General features: G+C 42.7%; 1 protein-coding gene across 1 annotated transcript; it reads left to right on the plus strand.

Moving 5' to 3' along the window:
* The first annotated feature begins 399 nt into the window (after positions 1-399).
* Positions 400-19,206, plus strand: LOC124253630. Its single transcript, XM_046687437.1, has 4 exons — positions 400-479; positions 7,422-8,316; positions 9,272-9,295; positions 10,817-19,206. Exons 2-4 carry the CDS (start codon positions 7,431-7,433, stop codon positions 17,323-17,325), a joined length of 7,419 nt encoding a protein of 2,472 aa, XP_046543393.1. The 5' UTR covers positions 400-479; positions 7,422-7,430; the 3' UTR covers positions 17,326-19,206.
* The last annotated feature ends 1,514 nt before the right edge of the window (positions 19,207-20,720 follow it).

Raw genomic sequence — 20,720 nt, forward strand, 5'->3', positions numbered from 1 at the left:
GGGTGCCTAACTCTAACCCATAACCCTATGGATAGTACAGGGTACCTAACCCTAAGGATAGTAAAGGGTGCCTAACCCTAAACCCTAACCCTAAGGATCGTAGAGGGAGCAGCGAGGGCTGCGCCCGGTAAAGCGCATTCTAGCCTGGCACTTTTTAGAGTTACAAGCCCTTGTGGTTTGCTCAGCAATGGATTGATGTGTTGGTCGGTTATTGCTTGTATACAGCCCTAACCACCCTTGAATACAAAAGTCGCTTGGAGTGCAGTCGTTGTTATAGTCAGATTCAATAACGAATCAACACTGACATTGTTCAACAGCTCGGTAACCATCGACAGTTAGGACCAATGAGAGTTCACGTTACTTTGGTATTGTGCCACGTGGGACAAGTATTGTTGATTGATCTATATTGCGTGAACAGAGACGGGACCTGGCGAGATTTTGAACCTGTTGCGCAATCTCCAGACGAGCTGAGTCACAAGGTAAGGTCTAGTTTGGAACAGTAATGGTTTTAGATTTTACCCAATGTTAAAACTCATGCATGTGCTGGTGAAATATACTGATGGAAACAAATAAGGGAACAAATGAAAGTTCAGTGCACTCTGTCTAATTCAGACCGGCTTGGGACCGACTAAAAAGTCCCAGTTAGACAGAAGTCCGAGGTACACAGATTTTAATGGAGTTGACAACCCACAGGCACTAAAAAACACTTCAATATTGTCAAACTTGTAGTATTCTGCCAAGATTTGTTGATCCAGTGTTCAGCGTCTAACACATTAATGTTCTTTGAAAGCTCAGTCACACTGCTGCATGTGTAGACGCTTTCCTATATTCATTCCACGATTTTCATCCACACTGCAATGCAAAGCTTGCAAAGAGGCCTGGAAATGAATATAGGATCAGCTATACTTTCATGCGTTTTCTTATTTGTTCTCATCGGTATATATCCACACCAGATGCCCCGTCTCGTTGTGTCAATACTTCATGATATAGTCACAGGTTAGCATACTTAACTTACAACACTTCCATGTACAAATACACAGGTGTACAACAGCAATACAACAGCAACCTGGATTTGTAATTCGATATTTATTGGATTGGACAAATTACCACAGATGCGAGAACAATACTGTGTATATGTCTTTGATAACCACAAAGGGACTATTAGTGACCGTACGTGGTTTATGGCTGATGGGGGTGGTGATGATTGTTATGGAGAAGCATGTTCAATGTGATTAAGCCCTCCTACAATTTCTGTACAAAGTACATGTGTACAAAATTGATGACCCCCACCTCCCGAGAACAGAATGGGTGTCCCCACCCATTAACATAATAAAAAAACAAGCAAGCACTCACGCACGCACGCGCACCACACACACACACACACACACACACACCTACCCCTTCGCACCCCCACTCCCGCACCCTCTTCTCTCTTTCTTTCCCTCTTCCCCAGCCATTAATTAATTCTGAATGGTCCCGTAGCAGGAATTCGACCTGTTGAACAAACTTTAGCACTAAGTCCGAGTGCGTTAGACAGACAGACACTTGTTTAAAAATAGTCTTAATCGGACAAAGAATTGGAATGGGTTGTCACAGCACATGTAAACAGTGAGTATTGGTAACATTAGAGACTATATAACAAAGGGACGCGGCCCTCGACACAGCGCTACGGTCTCACAGGCCTGGCTAGGCTTGCTTCAAGGCTGTACTAAAGGTGAAGCTGTGCTAAATGCTAAGCCCCTGGGTGTATAGTAATTCTGTGCTTTAAAGAGGCAAGTCTAGATAGGGGACAGTACGGAGTGAGTTAACATTTAACGTCACATCGACAATATTTCAGCCATATTGTGACGACAAAAAAGTTATGTACTAAGAATAAACATATGTATACTTATTTACAAACCTGTCAGCGAAGGACAGTATAACGACTAGAAAATGTTAAATCATTTCAAAACAACACAATATAACATCGGGCTATAGATCGCCAACAACTGAAGGTAGATCATCATACTAGGGACCATGGGGACTTACAGTCCATTTGCTTCCTGCATGGACCCTAAATGGTTTTATACCATCCCCCCAGCCACTGGCGATGGAAGGGAAATTTAGCCATAATTTGAAATAACAAATATTCTACGTTTAAAAAAGCATGGTTGGGCTACATTGTCTTTGAAAGTTTTGAGACTCACGTAGGAGACTTGAGCAAGTGCAAGAGATATGGTACTTGAGACTTGTGCAAGTCTACGGTCTAGCACGTAACTCATACACAGCGACACCCAATTGATATTGGGTCGTCCTATATGAATGGCCACATATCTTTATTCAATTTGATGTCAATAGTCCGGCTACCAGTACTAGCTGGAGCGCACACCGACACGCCAGGTCACCGTGACCTTACTCACAGCCATGTCTGGTGACATTTAACCGTGAAGATCTGGGATAGAATTGATCTTCGGTAACCCATGCTTGTCGTAAGAGGCGACTAACGGGATCGGGTGGTCAGGCTTGCTGACTTTGTTGACACATGTCATCGTATCCCAATTGCGTAGATCGAGGTTCATGCTGTTGATCACTGGATTGCCTGGTCAAGCCTCGATTATTTACAGACCGCCGCCATATAGCTGGAATATTTCTGAGTGCGGCGTAAAACTAAACTCACTCACTCACTAGTGACATTACTTTGTTGTGGTGTGTGGTCCTGCGCATAGAACTCAGGTCACAAATGAAGTGAACTTAAGTAGCGTTGGCGCGGAGATTACTTGGATGGGTGCCTGTGTTTGGCAGCTTGGCAGAGTTTCTGTGACTTCAGTCCTGCCCCACAACGAAGCACACATGTGGTCTCACCTCAAGCAAGTGAGTTTGTTCACAAATGCCTCTCTTCATCCAGCAGAAAATGGGTACCCGATGGCATAAGTGACTATTAACCTTCCAGCGCCTCACAGGCAGCTTGGGTTATTCCGGATAATAATGCTTAGAGCATGTGCCCTTGGCGTGGAGATCAGCGCTATATAAGTGACCGCATTATTATCATGTTTTACAGATTAAAGATAATATGCAGCAGAGAGGGTTCAGGTGATCCTGGCACAGTCAGGCTGGTAAGGCTCATCATCAGCTTAGGGCCCTTGTCCCTCTACACGCAGCCCAGACAGCGAATGGGACGTCTCCCAGGAAACGCTGCCTAGTCGAACCAACCAAACTTTCCAGGAGAATATGTAGACTCCCCAACACTGCAGCCTTCTGCAGTACCCAGAAGGGTTGTTGCTACCGGTGGAGAACCCAGGCACTCTCCTGATCTGCGCCAAGAGATCAGGAGGTACCAAACCAAGGGCACCGAGAACAATGGGGAGTCTGACGACAGTGTACTTGGGATGCAAGCGAGACGTTTCAAAGGCGAGGTCCGCATATATATCATGCTTTTCCTGAATCTTGCCAATCACGTTGCTGACAAAAAGGACAGAAAATTTAATTATATAAATGAATTCATTTGCTTCATTTAAAAGGACAAGATCAGGTTTGTTGGCTGGAATTCTTCTCAAGCTGTATATGGGCCTATTCCACAGAAGTTTGAAAGCATCATTTTCCATGACGCCCTGGATATGTTCAGGGTCGTACATGGATGGAGTCAAAGCCACAAGCATAGCAGAGACGGTAGTAAAAGCAACGAGCCATGTCATCATGTCGTTTAAGATATGCTGTTTGTGCCAAACAAGGGCGTCCATTGAAAGGTGTTGTACAGTCTCTGTAAATTCATTACATAGTCGACATTTCATATTGATGTTTTCTTTAAGAATCACATTTTTGGCGGTTGCGAGTGGGAAGAGACTGGTCGTGAGCAGCAAAAAGGAAGCCCCCAGTTTCACATTTGAGACCAGCCGACTTCTTCCAGGCGAAGGAATCGGTTGGATAACTGATCTGTTCCACACGCTGCATATATATGTTAGCGTCAATAAGGAAACCCCGTCAGTAGCGTTACTGCCTAGTCAATAAGATACTGCCTAGTGAGTAGCGTTACTGACTAAAACGACTAGTCAGTCAATTTACTGACCGAATTATATTTTCCTTTTCCTGCTTATTGCCTTAGTCAGTAGTGTTACTGACTACAACATTTCAATAGTATTTAGATTTAAATACAGATTTCTTTATTTCTCCATTGATAAATAGTATAAGAGTGAAATTCAATGGGAAAAACATGTTAAAACTTAGTACCGACATTCATTGTGACAATGCACAGGGCACAAGTTGTTAATTGATAGGTGAATCACTGCTCCCTCATGATGAGTCGGCTGGTGATTGCCAGCTGTGAGCTGAGTGTGCAAACCAGCTTGGGTAATCAAGATTGTAAACTTATAAACTGCAGGGCTACACTTTGTACAGTTTCAAAAGAATTCTTCACTGAACAGAGGAATTTGTCGATCACCATATGAAGTCTGCAACAGTTGGTCCTTCATGAGAAGCTTCCATACCACCAGAAGTTCTGACGTTACTTGAGACAGAAGAAGACTTGCAGATGGCTTAAGGTACAGGCAGTTAATCCAGTTCAGTGTCAGATGTTGTTGACGCAGACACAGATGGTGATGCTGGTGTGGATGCTGATACAGATACGGGTACAGATGGCGATGCTGGTGTGGATGCTGATACAGATGGCGATGCTGGTGTGGATGCTGATACAGATACGGGCAGATGGCGATGCTGGTGTGGATGCTGATACAGATACGGGTACAGATGGCGATGCTGGTGTGGATGCTGATACAGATGGCGATGCTGGTGTGGATGCTGATACAGATGCGGGTACAGATGGCGATGCTGGTGTGGATGCTGATACAGATACGGGTACAGATGGCGATGCTGGTGTGGATGCTGATACAGATACTGGTGTAGATGGATACAGAGATTGGATGCTACAGATTACACTGATACAGAGTACAGAGCTGTGATGCTGATACAGAGTTATTGTGGATTGGTGGTCAGATGGGGCATGCTGCAGATAGAAATGCATGCTGGTGTGGATGCTGATACATCAAGTGCAAAGTACGGGAACAGTCTAACGAAGAAGAGGAGAGAGTCATTGTTTGGTGGTCAGGGCATGCAGAAATGATGTGCAAAGTGTATAACCTTGAGATGGCAAACAAAGTGGGAGAAATTGCACAAGTCGTTGTCATAATTCCAGTTCATGCTCTAATATATAATGCACATTTATCATGTCTTCAAGTTTTTATGTAATATGAATATGTAATCAATCAATTTACTCTTCTGTGTATGTGAGATGAGACAATAAATTTCAACTTTTTAATGTGTATTCTTATTGTTTTATGTATTAGGGAGTAAGGCTACTGCCTACTATAAATTTCAGGCAGTATCCTTATTGACTCTGTCAATAAGCTTTCTGACTAACCTTGGACATCAGTTCTCTTATTGACTAGGCAGTACCTTATTGACTAGGCAGTACCTTATTGACTTGGCTGTACCTTATTGACTAGGCAGTCACGCTACTGACGGAGTTTCCTTATTGACGCTAACATATACACGATGCAATGGTTTCTCAGAAATCTTCTCCACAAATGACCGACTCTGGGCAGACTTGGTGAAGGACTTCACCTGGTTTACTCCCATCGCTGTACCGTCCAGCAGTACATCGCCATCAACAAAATCAACCTCAAATTTCAGATTTTGTCCAACAGCCATGGCACGCATAAAATAGCTGTGTAATTCCTTGCTGTGTAATTCCATTTCTTCACATGCATCACCAGAGGATCTTCCGATAAATAAATGTGCACAGGTGCACAATAAAATTCTATCACGAAGAGCCTCCACATTAATCAAACCCCGACCTCCAGAATTGATTGACATGTACAAACGGTTAAGAGAGGAACGAGGGTGGTGAGCTCTGTTATCAGACATGACCCTTCTGGTCAGGCGGTCAAGACTCTGGATGTCTTGTTTTATCCAACCAACTACTCCAAAGGAATAGGAAAGGACTGGTACGGCAAAAAGTATTGGTAGCTTTGACCTTGTTTCGCGGATTTAGCTCTGAGCTCCAGATTTTCTTTAAGTGAGATTTATACTCGGCCCGAAGTTTGTCTTGAATCTGGGAGCTTGTCTCGAACTTGCATTCCAGGATAGGTGTAGGCCTGACCTTCCACAAGATGCTCAATAACTCCTCCCCCCCCTGTAACCTGACCGATCCACCATTAGTTACCTTGCCACGTTTCAATAGCCACCGGCCCGCTGGCCCGTGGATAGTAAACATCCAGTCGGGCCAGTATATCTCTACAGTCACTGGTCATGGGGTAAATATGTTTTGGAAACATATCACTCTGTCAGACTTGTTAAGTTGTAATACCCTTTTAAATGATGCAAAATTATGGCCTGATACAAAATCATCAAATTAGCAGCTTTGCGATGAAACCCGTGTCATGCCGACAATATCTTATTCTCATCTATTTTTAATCTATTGCTTAGTTTCTACATTCAAATTTCGGGCTAGGTCCTTGCACAGTTCACTATTTGTTACGAGGGAGGAGTGCAGAGAAAGGGACAGCCAGGTGTGCCAGAAAGGATGGAGACGGCACAGCACAGGCTGATGAATCAATAACTTGGTGGGCACTTGTGCACGTGCTTCTCTAACACCTGGCTGTCCCTTTCTCTGCACTCCTCCCTCGTAACAAATAGTGAACTGTGTCAAAATTTTAATGATAGTTTCTTAAATAACTTTTTTTGGTGGAGTCCTGAAAATTTTCAAATATAAGAAAGCTGTTGGGTATTAGTAAATGATAAACATGTGAACTATTTATATTTATGTGGCAATTTTGTACAAAAATAAAATTTGCAATTCATCTGTCCGTTTCTGACTCAAACGGACTGTAGTCACAGTGCAAAATGTCCAGGTTTACTGCACGTTGCTGTACCCGCAACTAAGTGTTAGCACATATTCATGTGGCCACCATCTGGTCATATACCAATGGATTCGTGGGTTCTTTTAAGTGCACAGGGTTGTGTACTGTACACTAGGGGTTGTAACAACACTGAAAGAGTCTGCACACAAAGTTTTTACAACCAGTCACAGGTGAGCTCGATCCCGACACCTCATGCCCGCTGGATCACTAGCCTGGCGCATTACACAGCCTAAGCCAGCTCGCCCACCACATCCACCAACTGTGGGTCCTAATGCATCGAATACCTCACGGTCTACGAACTGACTGACTAACGGGAGATAAACCTTGCTAAACACGAAATAAACCACATGTGAAAAAAGTTTCGTGGAAACAAGTTTCCGCCGCAAACGATGTTCGCTCAGGTCATCAGATGACACAGAAGCAAGTTAATGTATTCCAGCGTGAGATCATGCACACCAAGATCATATCGTGCAGTAAACATGAAGTAGACTAGTGTTGAGCTATTGTCATCGTATGTGATGCTTTTTTCAGGTACTGAAAATGTCTCAAGCACAAAAAAGAAAATTCCGCGTGGGCTCAACCGAAGACCCAGATGATGAGGATGAGGATGAGGATGTGGATGTGAAGAAGCCATGTACATCAACTCAAGATGGAAGAGCACTGGACACAACAGATACAAATGTGTCTTCACTGTTGTCACTACCTGGCACACCAGTTATTGAAATAGGAGAATATGGTTTGAATGTCATAGATTCTGGTGCATTAGGCGTCACAGTCATTCATAGAGATGGGCGTGTCCAGCCATCAGGAGTGATACATCAAAGTGTACCATCTGAAATGATGGGGGAACAGCTTGGACCAAATGAAGTGATGCATCAGCATCCCGAGTCACCAGGAGTGACGCATCAGTACCCTGGATCATTAGGAGTGACGCATCGGTACCCTGGATCATCAGGAGTGACGCATCAACATCCCGCATCATCAGCAGGGATGCATCAACAACAGGGATCATTAGGAGTGACGCATCAGTACCCCGGATCATCAGGAGTGATGCATCAGCACCCGGGATCATTAGGAGTGACGCATCAGTACCCTGGATCATCAGGAGTGACGCATCAACACCCGGGATCATTAGGAGTGACGCATCAACACCCTGAATCATCAGGAGTGACGCATCAACAGCCCGCATCATCAGGAGTGACGCATCAACACCCGGGATCATTAGGAGTGACGCATCAACACCATGGATCATTAGGAGTGACACATCAGTACCCTGGATCATCAGAAGTGACGCATCAGTACCCTGGATCATTAGGAGTGACGCATCAGTACCCTGGATCATTGGGAGTGGGGCACCAGTACCCTGGATCATTGGGAATGATACATCAGCACCCCAGATCATCAGGAGTGACGCCACAACACACTGGTGATGTATACACCTTTTCTTGACATAAACACCATTAATTTTGTTGGAAAACAGCAGGATTATGGAGTAATATTCTGAATATTTTGCATACTCTTTTAGAAACGGCAGGGTGAAATGACATATTAAAATATATAAAAAATTCTAACAGGAAAAAGAAACTCTTCAAAAATGAAATGCATCGATCCAAAATAAAGCAGTATATTTAACGTATTTAAGTGTATATGAGTCGATTAGACTTGAACATAGATGAAGGAAATTTGACACACGAATGAACACATGTATTGTTGCCATTGCCATAAATCAGTTTACTCACTGCACATGTGACGCTTTCTCCACTAAATCTGTCCACCTGTCGAACGCAGGTCGGCGCAAAACGTTCGTGTTGACGTCGATAGACACGTTGTCTCCCATCCCGTTGTTCCCCTGGTTACATGCCTGTTGCTCTATTGGACACGTCGTTGTCGGTGGGTAAGAGTTCCGCCCGTAATCCCCGCTTGAAATACAATGTATATTCTATTTATTATGATTATTTCAAGAGGATAGGGGTTTGGATTTTGGGTTTACATTTAGCATAATGTTAGGTTTAGGGTTACGGTAGGTTTTCTATAAAAACATCTATTCTTACTCTAAATCTTAGGCATAGAATGATAAAAAACCGGGGTTACGGGCGGAAATCTTTCCGACAAACCTTTACAAACACATTTTGGGGTGCGTTTGCCCGCGATACACAACAACCACGACATGATTAACAGGATTCAAACATAGGAATTGTCTTAAGGACGATTGCTCTCAAAATAGATTGAAATGAACTGCTGAAAATGCCTGTGCGTTTCTTCTTTTTCAAGAATGTACTATGTAAATGTTCATTCCTTTTATATTTAGAAAGACATTAACTGTAGGAAGAGAGAAGTATTTACATACCACCCATATTCTAAATTATATGCTTTTATTGCAGATGATCGTTTTAAAAATATCTGCGGTAAGTATAACTCATACAGTACAACCAGAAATTATTGAGAATTTAAAGATTGTAATTTTTTTATTTTGTTTCACTCATTACTCACGTATTAAATGTGAATATTAGCAGAATATAACTCCAGATTCAAAGACAGGTGAACAGTTAGTATTTTGTCAAGTCACCATGGGCAGCAATGCAGGCTTCAATGCGGCGGGGCATACTACTGATCAAAGAAGTTAGAAAAAGTTGTGATCCATGCTGTCCCAATATCGGACCGCCTCTTCTTTCATTTCAGCAATATTTGTCAGATTTTTCTTATTGACACTTTCCTTCATAAGTCCCCAAACATTTTCTATTGGATTTAGGTCAAGGCTATAGCTTGGCCAATCTAATAATGTCATATGTTGGGTCCGAAACCAGGCCTGTGAATCCTTTGAACGATGTTTTGGTCCTTGTCCTGCTGGAAAATCCCAAAATTTCCATAGAACACGTGAGCAGATGGAAGTAAATGTACCTCGAGAATATCTGTGTACCGCTCACTGTTCATATTCCCTTCAAATACACATAGGGGCGTTGCCCCTAACACAGATATGCCACCTCACACGTTAAATTTCGGACTGTTCTTTGGGCGCTGATACAAATATTTTTCAGTTTGTTTGGTCCAGAATTTCAGTGTATTAGGAAACAGCCACACAGAACTTTCATCTGAGAACATCACATTGTCCCAGTTAACATTTCTATGCTGTAAGCACCAGTTCAACCTTCGCTCCTTTTTGTTCAGGTTTCATGAGCGGTGATGGAATTCCTCGACTTTTCTGACAACCCATTGAATGCAGCTCAGTTCTAATTGTCTCCTTACAGCCATCCACAGTTCCTCTATCAATCATATACAGCCTTAAGTTTTCTAAACTCATTCGTTTGTTTTTGGAAACAAGAATACCAAGCCGCCTCCTGTCACCGACAGTCAATTTTCTGGGCCTACCTGCGCCTCCCTGGTGCTCAATGCCATATCCATTTGCAATATTTTTGCAAAACACGATAAACAGTGGACAAGGGGATGCCTCTTCTACTTGAAATCACTTTAGCTGATCTGACGTCCTTGTTACAATATTCTAAAATCAACTTCCTCTTCTCTAAATCATCCATACTGAGGATCACTGAAAATGTCGTCTGCTAGCAAGTAAATAAAGGGGGGTAACTCTTCACAAACTAATGAAAAGGATTAACGGAGTTGTCTCTCTTGAATGAAACCAAGCACTTGATACCTGGTCAAGGCTGTTTACACTAGAAATCCAATTAAACATATACCTCAAATTCTCAATAATTTCTGGTCATACTATACTTTTAGTATATCAATTTGATCAGCAGCTAGTGACTGTTTAAGGGACCCAATCAGGACACGAATCTGTTCTAATTTGATCTCAGGTCATAACAAAATCACAAAACTATGATTCCATCTCACATATATGTTGGATAACAAATTTCTGAAATAGTTTTCTCAGCTACATGTTATAGCATGTTACAATTATGATTATCTTTCAGACGCCACGGAGTATTCACTCAAGCATGACAGAACAGAATACGTGTCTACCTATGCTCAGAGGTCTGCCCAAACACTTTTGACAGATTGTGGATGTATCTTCCTAAAGGGGATGTTAGGATCTGGGAAATCACGGCTGGGTCGGCGGTTACTAGAAGAAATGTCTATGACGGATGGGAGGACTGCTCTTCTGCTGACTTCAGCGGATGAATGGTCACTCATTCCGAAGAATGACAAAACTGACAAGCCCAGAAGTCAAAGTGAACGTTACATTGTGATGATTGATGACATTTTTGGCGCGACAAACTTTTCACAATCACATTTTGACGATTGGACAAGGAAGTTTGATATAATGTGGCCATCTATTGAATCTGGCCACATCTTCCTGATCTTAACATCCAGATCTGAAATCACCGCACAGTGTCAGTGCCAACTAAACAAACACAGCCTCATGAAAAATATCCGTCATTTTCTAATCGATGACGGCCAGTATGCTCTTCAGAAAAAGGAAAAAGAAAAAATGTTGAAAGTTATTTGTCATGGCAAATTTTCTGAAAAAGAAGTAGAAGAAATTGTCAAAATAGAAACAGTCCTTGGATTCCCGCAGGTTTGCACTTTCTTTGCCAGTAGCAGGGAAGCACAAAGGAAAGGGTTAAGCTTTTTCAAGAAACCCAATGAGTACGTCCAACAGGAAGTTGATGCCCTCAAGGAAAGTGATGGTTTGAGTTACCTGGTTCTATTGCTGGTATTGATGAGTGATGGGCATCTTAATGCAACCTCTCTTGATCCAAGAAAATGTACATCTGATTTTAAAGAAATGGTTGAGATGATGAAAGAATATTGTCCAAATCTACCCACACGTCCAAGCTTATTTGGCATCCAAAAAAAAGCAGATTCACTCTGTGGTGGTTACTTGAAGCAAAGCCAGAACGGATATGCTTTTCAGCATCAGTCTGTATATGAGTCTGTTTTTATAAGCATCTCAGAGCAGTTTCCCAGCTCTTGCATCAGAACATGCCCAAGTTTTGTCCTTGGAGAAGTGGTAAGAACTAAAAGGCTGGATGGAGACATACGTATTGTCTTGATACCTGAGGAAAATTATGATGTATTTGCTGACCGCATCACAGAGTTGCTTTTGTCAGCTGAACATGAGAGCAGTAAGATGATAAGGAGACATCCTTCACTCAAGCACAAGGAATTTATATCATTCTTGGTGCAAAGATGGGCGAAAAATGGGCAACTGACAAGCATTATGCAGTGCAAACATTTTGTAGGATTTGTTTCGTGGAAGTCGAAAGATAAGGAGATTAGGATTTCGAAATGTGATTATTTATTGAGTAAATTTGTAATGGATAGTAATGATCATCTGGTACAAGTTGTTTTAAATTCGATTCCATCACCTGAGAAATTCAAAGACATAATACAGGAATGTTTGCCTTGTGCAATTTTTGTTGGAAGTAACAGTTTTGTCAAATGGTGTCTTGACCATGGTGCTGAGCCAAACGAAAACTGCTTTAAAGCTCTGTTTGTGAATTCTGGCCAGAGTCTTAAGAATGACGTCATTGATAGAATCTTTAACGGTTTTGTCACTGCTAACTTGAGAGGGAAAAAACTCTGTTACAGTCCAGAATTAGGAAAAGGATATGCAATTGGTCAAATCCTGACAATATTGTTACTGCATGCTGTACGCATGGGACACACATATATTGTCAAGTTGACAGTGCACATGTTAAAACACAAGGACGACAACCTCAATGTAATCTCAGTGATATTATCATGGCTCTGTGATCAGATGCAAACACATCAGCCCAAATACACTGTGTTTAGCAGCAGGGAATGTTTGAAAGAAATGATTCAGATACTGCTTTCAACTGGATGTAAACTTCATTGTCAACATCTCCTTTTGTCAGCCTCAGCTCACTCAGATGCCACAGTTCTGAATCTTTTACTGAATCTTGAGACAGACATTTTGCAGACGAGGAATTACGTCGATGATAACAAGTACTCTACCAAATACGCAACACCTCAAGAACAGGCAGCAGCTTATGGTAGCACTGAGTCCTTGGATATATTGCTGAAATACTCCCAAGACATAAGCCAGCGTTTTAGGGTTGTTGCCGCAAACACCTTCTTGCTACACAGGGCAGCACAACATGGAAATGATAAATGTGCAGATTTCTTATTAGTGAAAGGTTTTCAGGTAGATTTGAAAGACAATGATGGCAATACCCCATTACATTTGGCTGCTCAGAACAGTCACCTTGAATGTGTGAAAATACTTCTGCAGCATAAGGCACCTGTCAACCTGGAAAATCGTGAAGGACTCGTACCTTTGTCAGTCGTTGAAATCGTGAATCGTGAAATAGTAAAAGCTCTAGTTGTGGCAGAAAGTATCTTAAATCAAATGGATGGAAAGGGTAGAACAATTCTTCACAAGGCTGTTCTATGTAATGATTTGGAGACTGTAAAATTCCTTTGCAGCAAAGAAGCTGATGTGAATATTCTTTCACAATGCGGTTCACAAACTAGAAGTGTTGTTCACCTAGCCTGTGAGTATGCTGACATAGAAATACTAAAGTTCTTGTGCAACTCAGGAGCAAGGATTGAAGCAGTAGACGCTGACAAGAGACCAATTGTTCACATGGCAGCATGCTCTCGTGTTGATGCTTTAGAGAAACTCACATTTCTCATTGATGTCCAAAAGCATCTTCCTGATGCAGAAGACAAGGATGGCAGAACAGCGATATTTTCAGCAATCGACACTCATGTTGATACTTATGGAGTTGAAATATTGGAATTCCTACTGAACAGAGGGGTGAGTGTGAATCACAAAGATGCCAGTAAAGACAACATTTTGCTGTGTTTACTTAAAACTCCTTTCAGACACAACAACATCATAAAAATGGTTGATTTATTGGTAAAGAGGGGTGTTGATCTAAATGCAATGGATTCCCGTGGTACAACAGCCCTTCGTCTTGCCATTGAGGATATGATTTATGATGCAGCGGAGCTAATTCTCAAGCATGGAAATACAGACAGAGAATTCGATCCAAATAGAAGAGATGATTTCGGAAAAACATGTCTCCACTATGCCACCGAACAGAGGAAATCTGAACTGTGGGAACGTTTTCGTGATACACCAGATCTTTTTTTATATTCATTTTCTCAGTATTGCTATCTTCAAAGTCCATGCATGTTGTATTGTGCAAGAGCAAACTACACGCTGACCGAAATGCTTCTCGAGCAAGGTGTGAACCCACACCTTCAAGATATAATGGGTAGAAACCCTCTTCACTATGCTGCAGGGTGTGGTAAACCTAAGACTGTGAAACTTCTTCTGGAAAAAGGCATTGATCCAAATGTAAGGGATGGAATGGGATGGACGCCCTTTCATATGGCTGCTGTACACGGAGGATACAGGACTGTAAGTGCCTTGCTAGACAGTGGAATTGATGCAAATATACAAGACAATCAGGGAATGACAGCACTTCATTTAGTTGTGACGATGAGAGGCTTCCATTTACAGAGCTTAGAAGAAAACTATGATTATGCAGAGCTATCTTGTCTGGGTCCTTGTGAATTCCTCAAGTTATTTTTAGAGAAGGGTGTTGACCCAAATATACCGGATAAGCTAGGTAGGACAGCTCTTCACTATGCTTCAGATCATTCGGACAACTCCAGTGTCATGCTTCTGCTTGATCATGGTGCTGATTCAGATGTTCAAGATCTATGGGGCATGACGCCCCTCCATCGTGCCTCTACCAAAAAAAGCTCAGTATTGAAGCTTCTACTGGACCATGGTGCTGATCCATGTTTACGGGATCAACAGGGCATGACAGCCCTCCACTGTGCTTCTACGAAATGGAGATGTAATATAGAAGCTTTTCAGATGCTGTTAAAATCAGGTGTTGACCCAAATGTCATTGATGAGCAAGGGAGGACAGCACTCCACTATGCTTCACAACATTCGGACAAAGAGATCGTCAAGCTTCTTCTAGAATACAATGCTGATCCAGGTGTGAAGGACATACATGGCATGACATCTCTCCACTATGCAGCAAAGGCCAAAGATAACAGCTGTGATATTTTGGAGATAGTGCTGAAGAAGAGTGTGGGCCCAAATATTCTTGACAAGAAAGGAAGGACAGCCCTTCACTATGCATCAGAAAATTCAGACAAAGAGAGGGTCGAGCTTCTTCTAGATCGTGGTGCTGATCCTTCTGTAAAGGATCTGCAAGGCATGACATCTCTCCACTGTGCTGCTACGAATAGTTACGGAGCCTTACAGACACTGATCGAGAGAGGAGTGGATCCAAATATTCTTGACAACAAGAGAAGGACAGCACTTCATTATGCCTCAGAACGTGGATCTGAAGACTCAGTGAAGCTTCTGTTTGATCGCTGTGCTGATCCAGGTGTACAGGACCTTCAGGGCATGTCAGCTCTCCACTGTGCTGTACACTTGCGTCGTTACCGGTCTGATGTTTTGCCGATACTGTTAGAGAAAGGCATACACCCAAATTGCCTTGATAAGCAGGGGAGGACAGCTCTTCACTATGCATCAGAAAATTCGATGAAAGAGAGCGTCAAGCTTCTTCTAGAATACAATGCTGATCTAGGTGTGAAGGACATACATGGCATGACATCTCTCCACTATGCAGCAAAGGCCAAAGACAACAGCTGTGATATTTTGGAAATACTACTGAGAAAGAGTGTGGGCCCAAATATTATTGACAATAGAGGAAGGACAGCTCTCCACTATGCATCAGAAAATTCAGACAAAGAGAGCGTCAAGCTTCTTCTAGAATACAATGCTGATCCAGGTGTGAAGGACATACATGACATGACATCTCTCCACTATGCAGCAAAGGCCAACGACAACAGCTGTGTTATTTTGGAAATACTGCTGAAAAAGAGTGTGGGCCCAAATATTATTGACAAGAGAGGAAGGACAGCACTCCACTATGCATCAGAAAATTCAGACAAAGAGAGCGTCAAGCTTCTTCTAGAATACAATGCTGATCCAGGTGTGAAGGACATACATGACATGACATCTCTCCACTATGCAGCAAAGGCCAAAGACAACAGCTGTGATATTTTGGAAATACTGCTGAGAAAGAGTGTGGGCCCAAATATTATTGACAATAGAGGAAGGACAGCACTCCACTATGCATCAGAAAATTCAGACAAAGAGAGCGTCAAGCTTCTTCTAGAATACAATGCTGATCCAGGTGTGAAGGACATACATGACATGACATCTCTCCACTATGCAGCAAAGGCCAAAGACAACAGCTGTGATATTTTGGAGATAGTGCTGAAGAAGAGTGTGGGCCCAAATATTCTTGACAAGAAAGGAAGGACAGCCCTTCACTATGCATCAGAAAATTCAGACAAAGAGAGGGTCGAGCTTCTTCTAGATCTTGGTGCTGATCCTTCTGTAAAGGATCTGCAAGGCATGACATCTCTCCACTGTGCTGCTATGAATAGTTACGGAGCCTTACAGACACTGATCGAGAGAGGAGTGGATCCAAATATTCTTGACAAGAAGAGAAGGACAGCACTTCATTATGCCTCAGAACGTGGATCTGAAGACTCAGTGAAGCTTCTGCTTGATCGCTGTGCTGATCCAGGTGTACAGGACCTTCAGGGCATGTCAGCTCTCCACTGTGCTGTACACTTGCGTCGTTACCGGTCTGATGTTTTGCCGATACTGTTAGAGAAAGGCATATACCCAAATTGCCTTGATAAGCAGGGGAGGACAGCACTTCACTATGCTTCAGAAAATTCGATGAAAGAGAGCGTCAAGCTTCTTCTAGAATACAATGCTGATCCAGATGTGCAGAACATACATGGCATGACATCTCTCCACTATGCAGCAAAGGCCAAAGACAACAGCTGTGATATTTTAGAAATGCTACTGGAGCAGAGTGTGGACCCAAATATTCCTGACAAGAAAGGTAGGACAGCCCTTCACTATGCTTTAGAACCATCGCCAGTCAAAAACATAAAGCCGGTTCAACACGGTGCTTACACAGAAGTAGAGGATTGGTTACGTGTGATACCTCTTCATCCAAAACCTCTTCATCCCAGACCTAGTGACACTATACCTCTTCTCACTAAAACAGGTGCTCGTAGGACAACTATTTACCGAAGAGAATTCGAACAAGAATATGGAATCCTACTGTGTGAGTATAGAAGGATGAACATGCTGGAGATGCTTCTCAAGAAGGTCGACCCAAAAATACAAGATCACAAAGGAAGGACAGCTTTACACTACGCTGCACAGGCTTCACGAAATGAAACTTTAGAGATTCTTTCAGAACTTGGGGTCACTGTACATAAGGAAAATGACCAGGACAGGGCCTTTTTCCGGGCTGCTGCTGACCGCAGCTACAACAGGTGTGAACGAGTGAAGCTGCTACTCAGACGGGGCGTCGACAAAACTGTTCGAGACATACAGGGGAGAACAGCTGAGCAGTATGCTACAGAACTATCAGATATCAATCCGTGACTTCTCTGGAGACGGTACACCATTCGGCACAGAATTAGAGAAGAGCACGGGAATGTCGAGAGCAATTGTGGCCATTCTGGATTATTGTAAAGTAGACAATGGAACCCAGACGGAAAGGGGGAAGAAGGAACAGCAGGTTTGGGCGGTATTTATATAGTAGCACTGGGCGGTGGGGTAGCCTTGTGGTTAAAGTGTTAGGTCATCACCCAGAAGACTGGGTTAGATTACCAACATGGGTGCAATGTGTGAAGCTCATTTCTGGTGTGAACCAAATTACTCCATATTGAAAACAAGCCCCAGTGAGCCGGCAGTACCTCGACCGTGTGGAAATGTTACCTTTGCTTCATATACGGCTTTGGCATTGGGGAAAGGTCAGGACGGAAGACAGAATAACTTGGTCAAGGGACAGTGACAGAGTCTATCAATGTGCTGTTCACTAATCTTGAACTGTTTCAAATTAAGCTTGTAAATTTAACTAAAGCTTTCTTTCAGCGTCTGCATGGGTTTTTCAGAACGCTCATGAATAAATTAAGTTCCTTGGTCCTCTAGAGTTATTACATGTAAAGGGTGTTTAGAGACAAATAGATATAGGCATGCGCAGTATGGCCAAACAAATGGAGCCCATACAAACCTGTGTACATTCCTTTTAGTTCTGCGATATATATTCTCTTTACAATGTGAAAGCTGGTTATATGTAGATCATACAGGGAACGAAACAGACAGCCTGCAGTTGTAGATATTGTGCTTGAGTATGATACGACCATCAAAATGTCTTTTCTATGGGAGGTAGCTGGTTAAAATTGCATGGTTACATACGCACATCGAAAATGACCCAAGTCTTTGTCTGTGTTTCAAACGGTGCTGACGTTAAATTTTGCAATTATAATGTAACCTGCTTGTGACAAAGGTTAGCTCCCCTTACATACTTACAAGGCTCCTAAAACCTTTCTCAAACCCTCTGGGTCAGATTACACTGGAAAGGCCCATGCGATTGTAGTACCGTGTCTAAAAACAGAACAAGTCTAAAAATGCATTCCATTTCCCTCTACTGAATGTGAGCAGGAGCTTAATTACACACTTCATAGTGAAGACTGTCATATACCATTGGTTTTGGTTTTCAGCGACTGATCTCGTGAATGATGTGATATGCTGTACTATGAGATGCTTATGTGTATTCCTTTGGATCTGACAATGTACAAGCAGGACATTATCACCAATTCTTGGTTAGCGTTTCAATAACAACTTTGACTGTATCACTAGATGTATATTGCAGTTATGATGGCTGACGTGTGTCACATCGAATACAGTTCTTTGATGCTATTATTCGTTCTTGTTTTGTTTGACATTTTATATATATATATTTTTGTATGTGTAACAGCCAGTGTCCGTGTACGGTTGTGAAGTATCAATTTCTGTGAAAAACCGTGATGTGTGAATATAGTAAGAAATAGTGAGGGTGGATGTGATAGTTATTGTTTTTATCATAACTTGTTTTATATACCATTGTTAGTATTATCAAGGTTGTATATTAACTTTTCTTAGAATGACCCGTGATGATTGATGATCCGTGACTGCTATGAGACCTTGTTTACACTCTGTGGTTAGTGTACTACATATGATCTTGTATGTAATGAACTCTCTATATATTCTTCATGTATATCATAAATGATATACATACATATGAAGGAATAGTTTTCATCTTATTATTTTTATTTAAAGATTTATTTATGCTAATGCATTGTTAGGGCTAGCTGTATTCTAAGAATATGTAGAACGTGTAATACGTGTATATGTAAGGCATGTTATGCCTCTATGCTCAAATAGTTAATTATATTTATGTATATTTTCAGAATGATCAAACATTCCTTTTTATTGGATGAATAAAATGGTTGCCATCTGTGACCACAAGTAGCGTTATGTTGTGTGTTCTACACCCACCCACCAACATTCACCCCATGGCTACTACTATATTGACGTCTGTGTCGGTGTGTGGAACTGTGACGTGTGTGTTGACGTCGATGTAAGTGTGGAAATGTGACGTCTGTGTCAGTTTGGAACTGTGGCGTGTGTGCTGACGTCTGTGTCAGTGTGGAAGTGTGACGTGTGTGTTGACGGCTGTGTCGGTGTAAAACACTGACGTGTGTGTTGACATCTGTGTAAGTGTAAAACTGTGACGTGTGTTGACGTCTGTGTCGGTGTGTCAAACAGTGACGTGTGTGTTGACGTCTGTGTCGTAGTGTGGAAATGTGACGTGTGTTGACGTCTGTGTCAGTGTGGAACAGTGACGTGTGTTCATGTCTGTGTCGGTGAAGAACTGTGACGTGTGTGTTGACGTCTGTGTCAGTGTGGAGCTGTGACGTTTGTTTTGACGTCTTTGTCAGTATGGAGCTGTGACGTGTGTGTTGACATTTGTGTCAGTGTGGAACTGTGACGTGTGTTGGCGTCTGTGTGAGTGTGGAACTGTGACGTTGCCGTCTGTGTCGGTGTGGAGCTGTGACGAATGTGTTGATGTCGATGTCAGTGTGGAACTGTGAAGTCTATGTCAGCTTGGAACTGTGGCGTGTGTGCTGACGTCTGTGTCAGTGTGGAAGTGTCACGTATATGTTGCCGTCTGTCTCGGGTGTTGAACACTGACGTGTGTGTTGAAGGCTGTGTCGGTATGGAACACTGACGTGTGTGTTGACATCTGTGTAAGTGTGACACTGTGACGTGTGTTGCCGTCTGTGTCAGTGTAGAACGGTGACACCTGTGTCAGTGTGGAACTGTGATGTGTGTTGACACCTGTGTCAGTGTGACACTGTGACGTGTGTTGCCGTCTGTGTCAGTGTAGAACGGTGACACCTGTGTCAGTGTGGAACTGTGATGTGTGTTGCCGCCTGTCTCAGTGTGCAACAGTGACGTGTGTGTTGCCGTCTGTGTCGGTGTGGAGCTGTGACGTGTGTGTTGACGTCTGTGTCAGTGTGGAGCTGTGACGTGTGTGTTGACGCCTGTATGAGTGTGTAGAGCTGTGACATGTGTGTTGACGTCTGTGTCAGTGTGGAGCTGTGGCGTGTATTAACGTCTGTGTCAGTGTGTGGAACTGTGACGTTTGTGTTAACGTCTGTTTCGGTGTGTCGAGATGTGACGTGTGTGTTGACGTCTGTGTCAGTGTGGAGCTGTGACGTGTGTGTTGACGTCTGTGTGAGTGTGTGGAGCTGTGACGTGTGTGTTGACGTCTGTGTCAGTGTGGAGCTGTGACGTTTGTTTTGGCGTCTTTGTCAGTGCGGAGCTGTGACGTGTGTGTTGACGTCTGTTTTAGTGTGGAGCTGTGACGTGTGTGTTGATGTCGGTGTCAGTGTGGAGCTGTGACATGTGTGTTGACGTCTGTGTCAGTGTGGATCTGTGACGTGTATTAA

This window comes from Haliotis rubra, unplaced genomic scaffold (genome assembly GCF_003918875.1).
Source record: "Haliotis rubra isolate DU_JTF1 unplaced genomic scaffold, ASM391887v1 Scf1143, whole genome shotgun sequence".
Taxonomy (NCBI): domain Eukaryota; kingdom Metazoa; phylum Mollusca; class Gastropoda; order Lepetellida; family Haliotidae; genus Haliotis; species Haliotis rubra.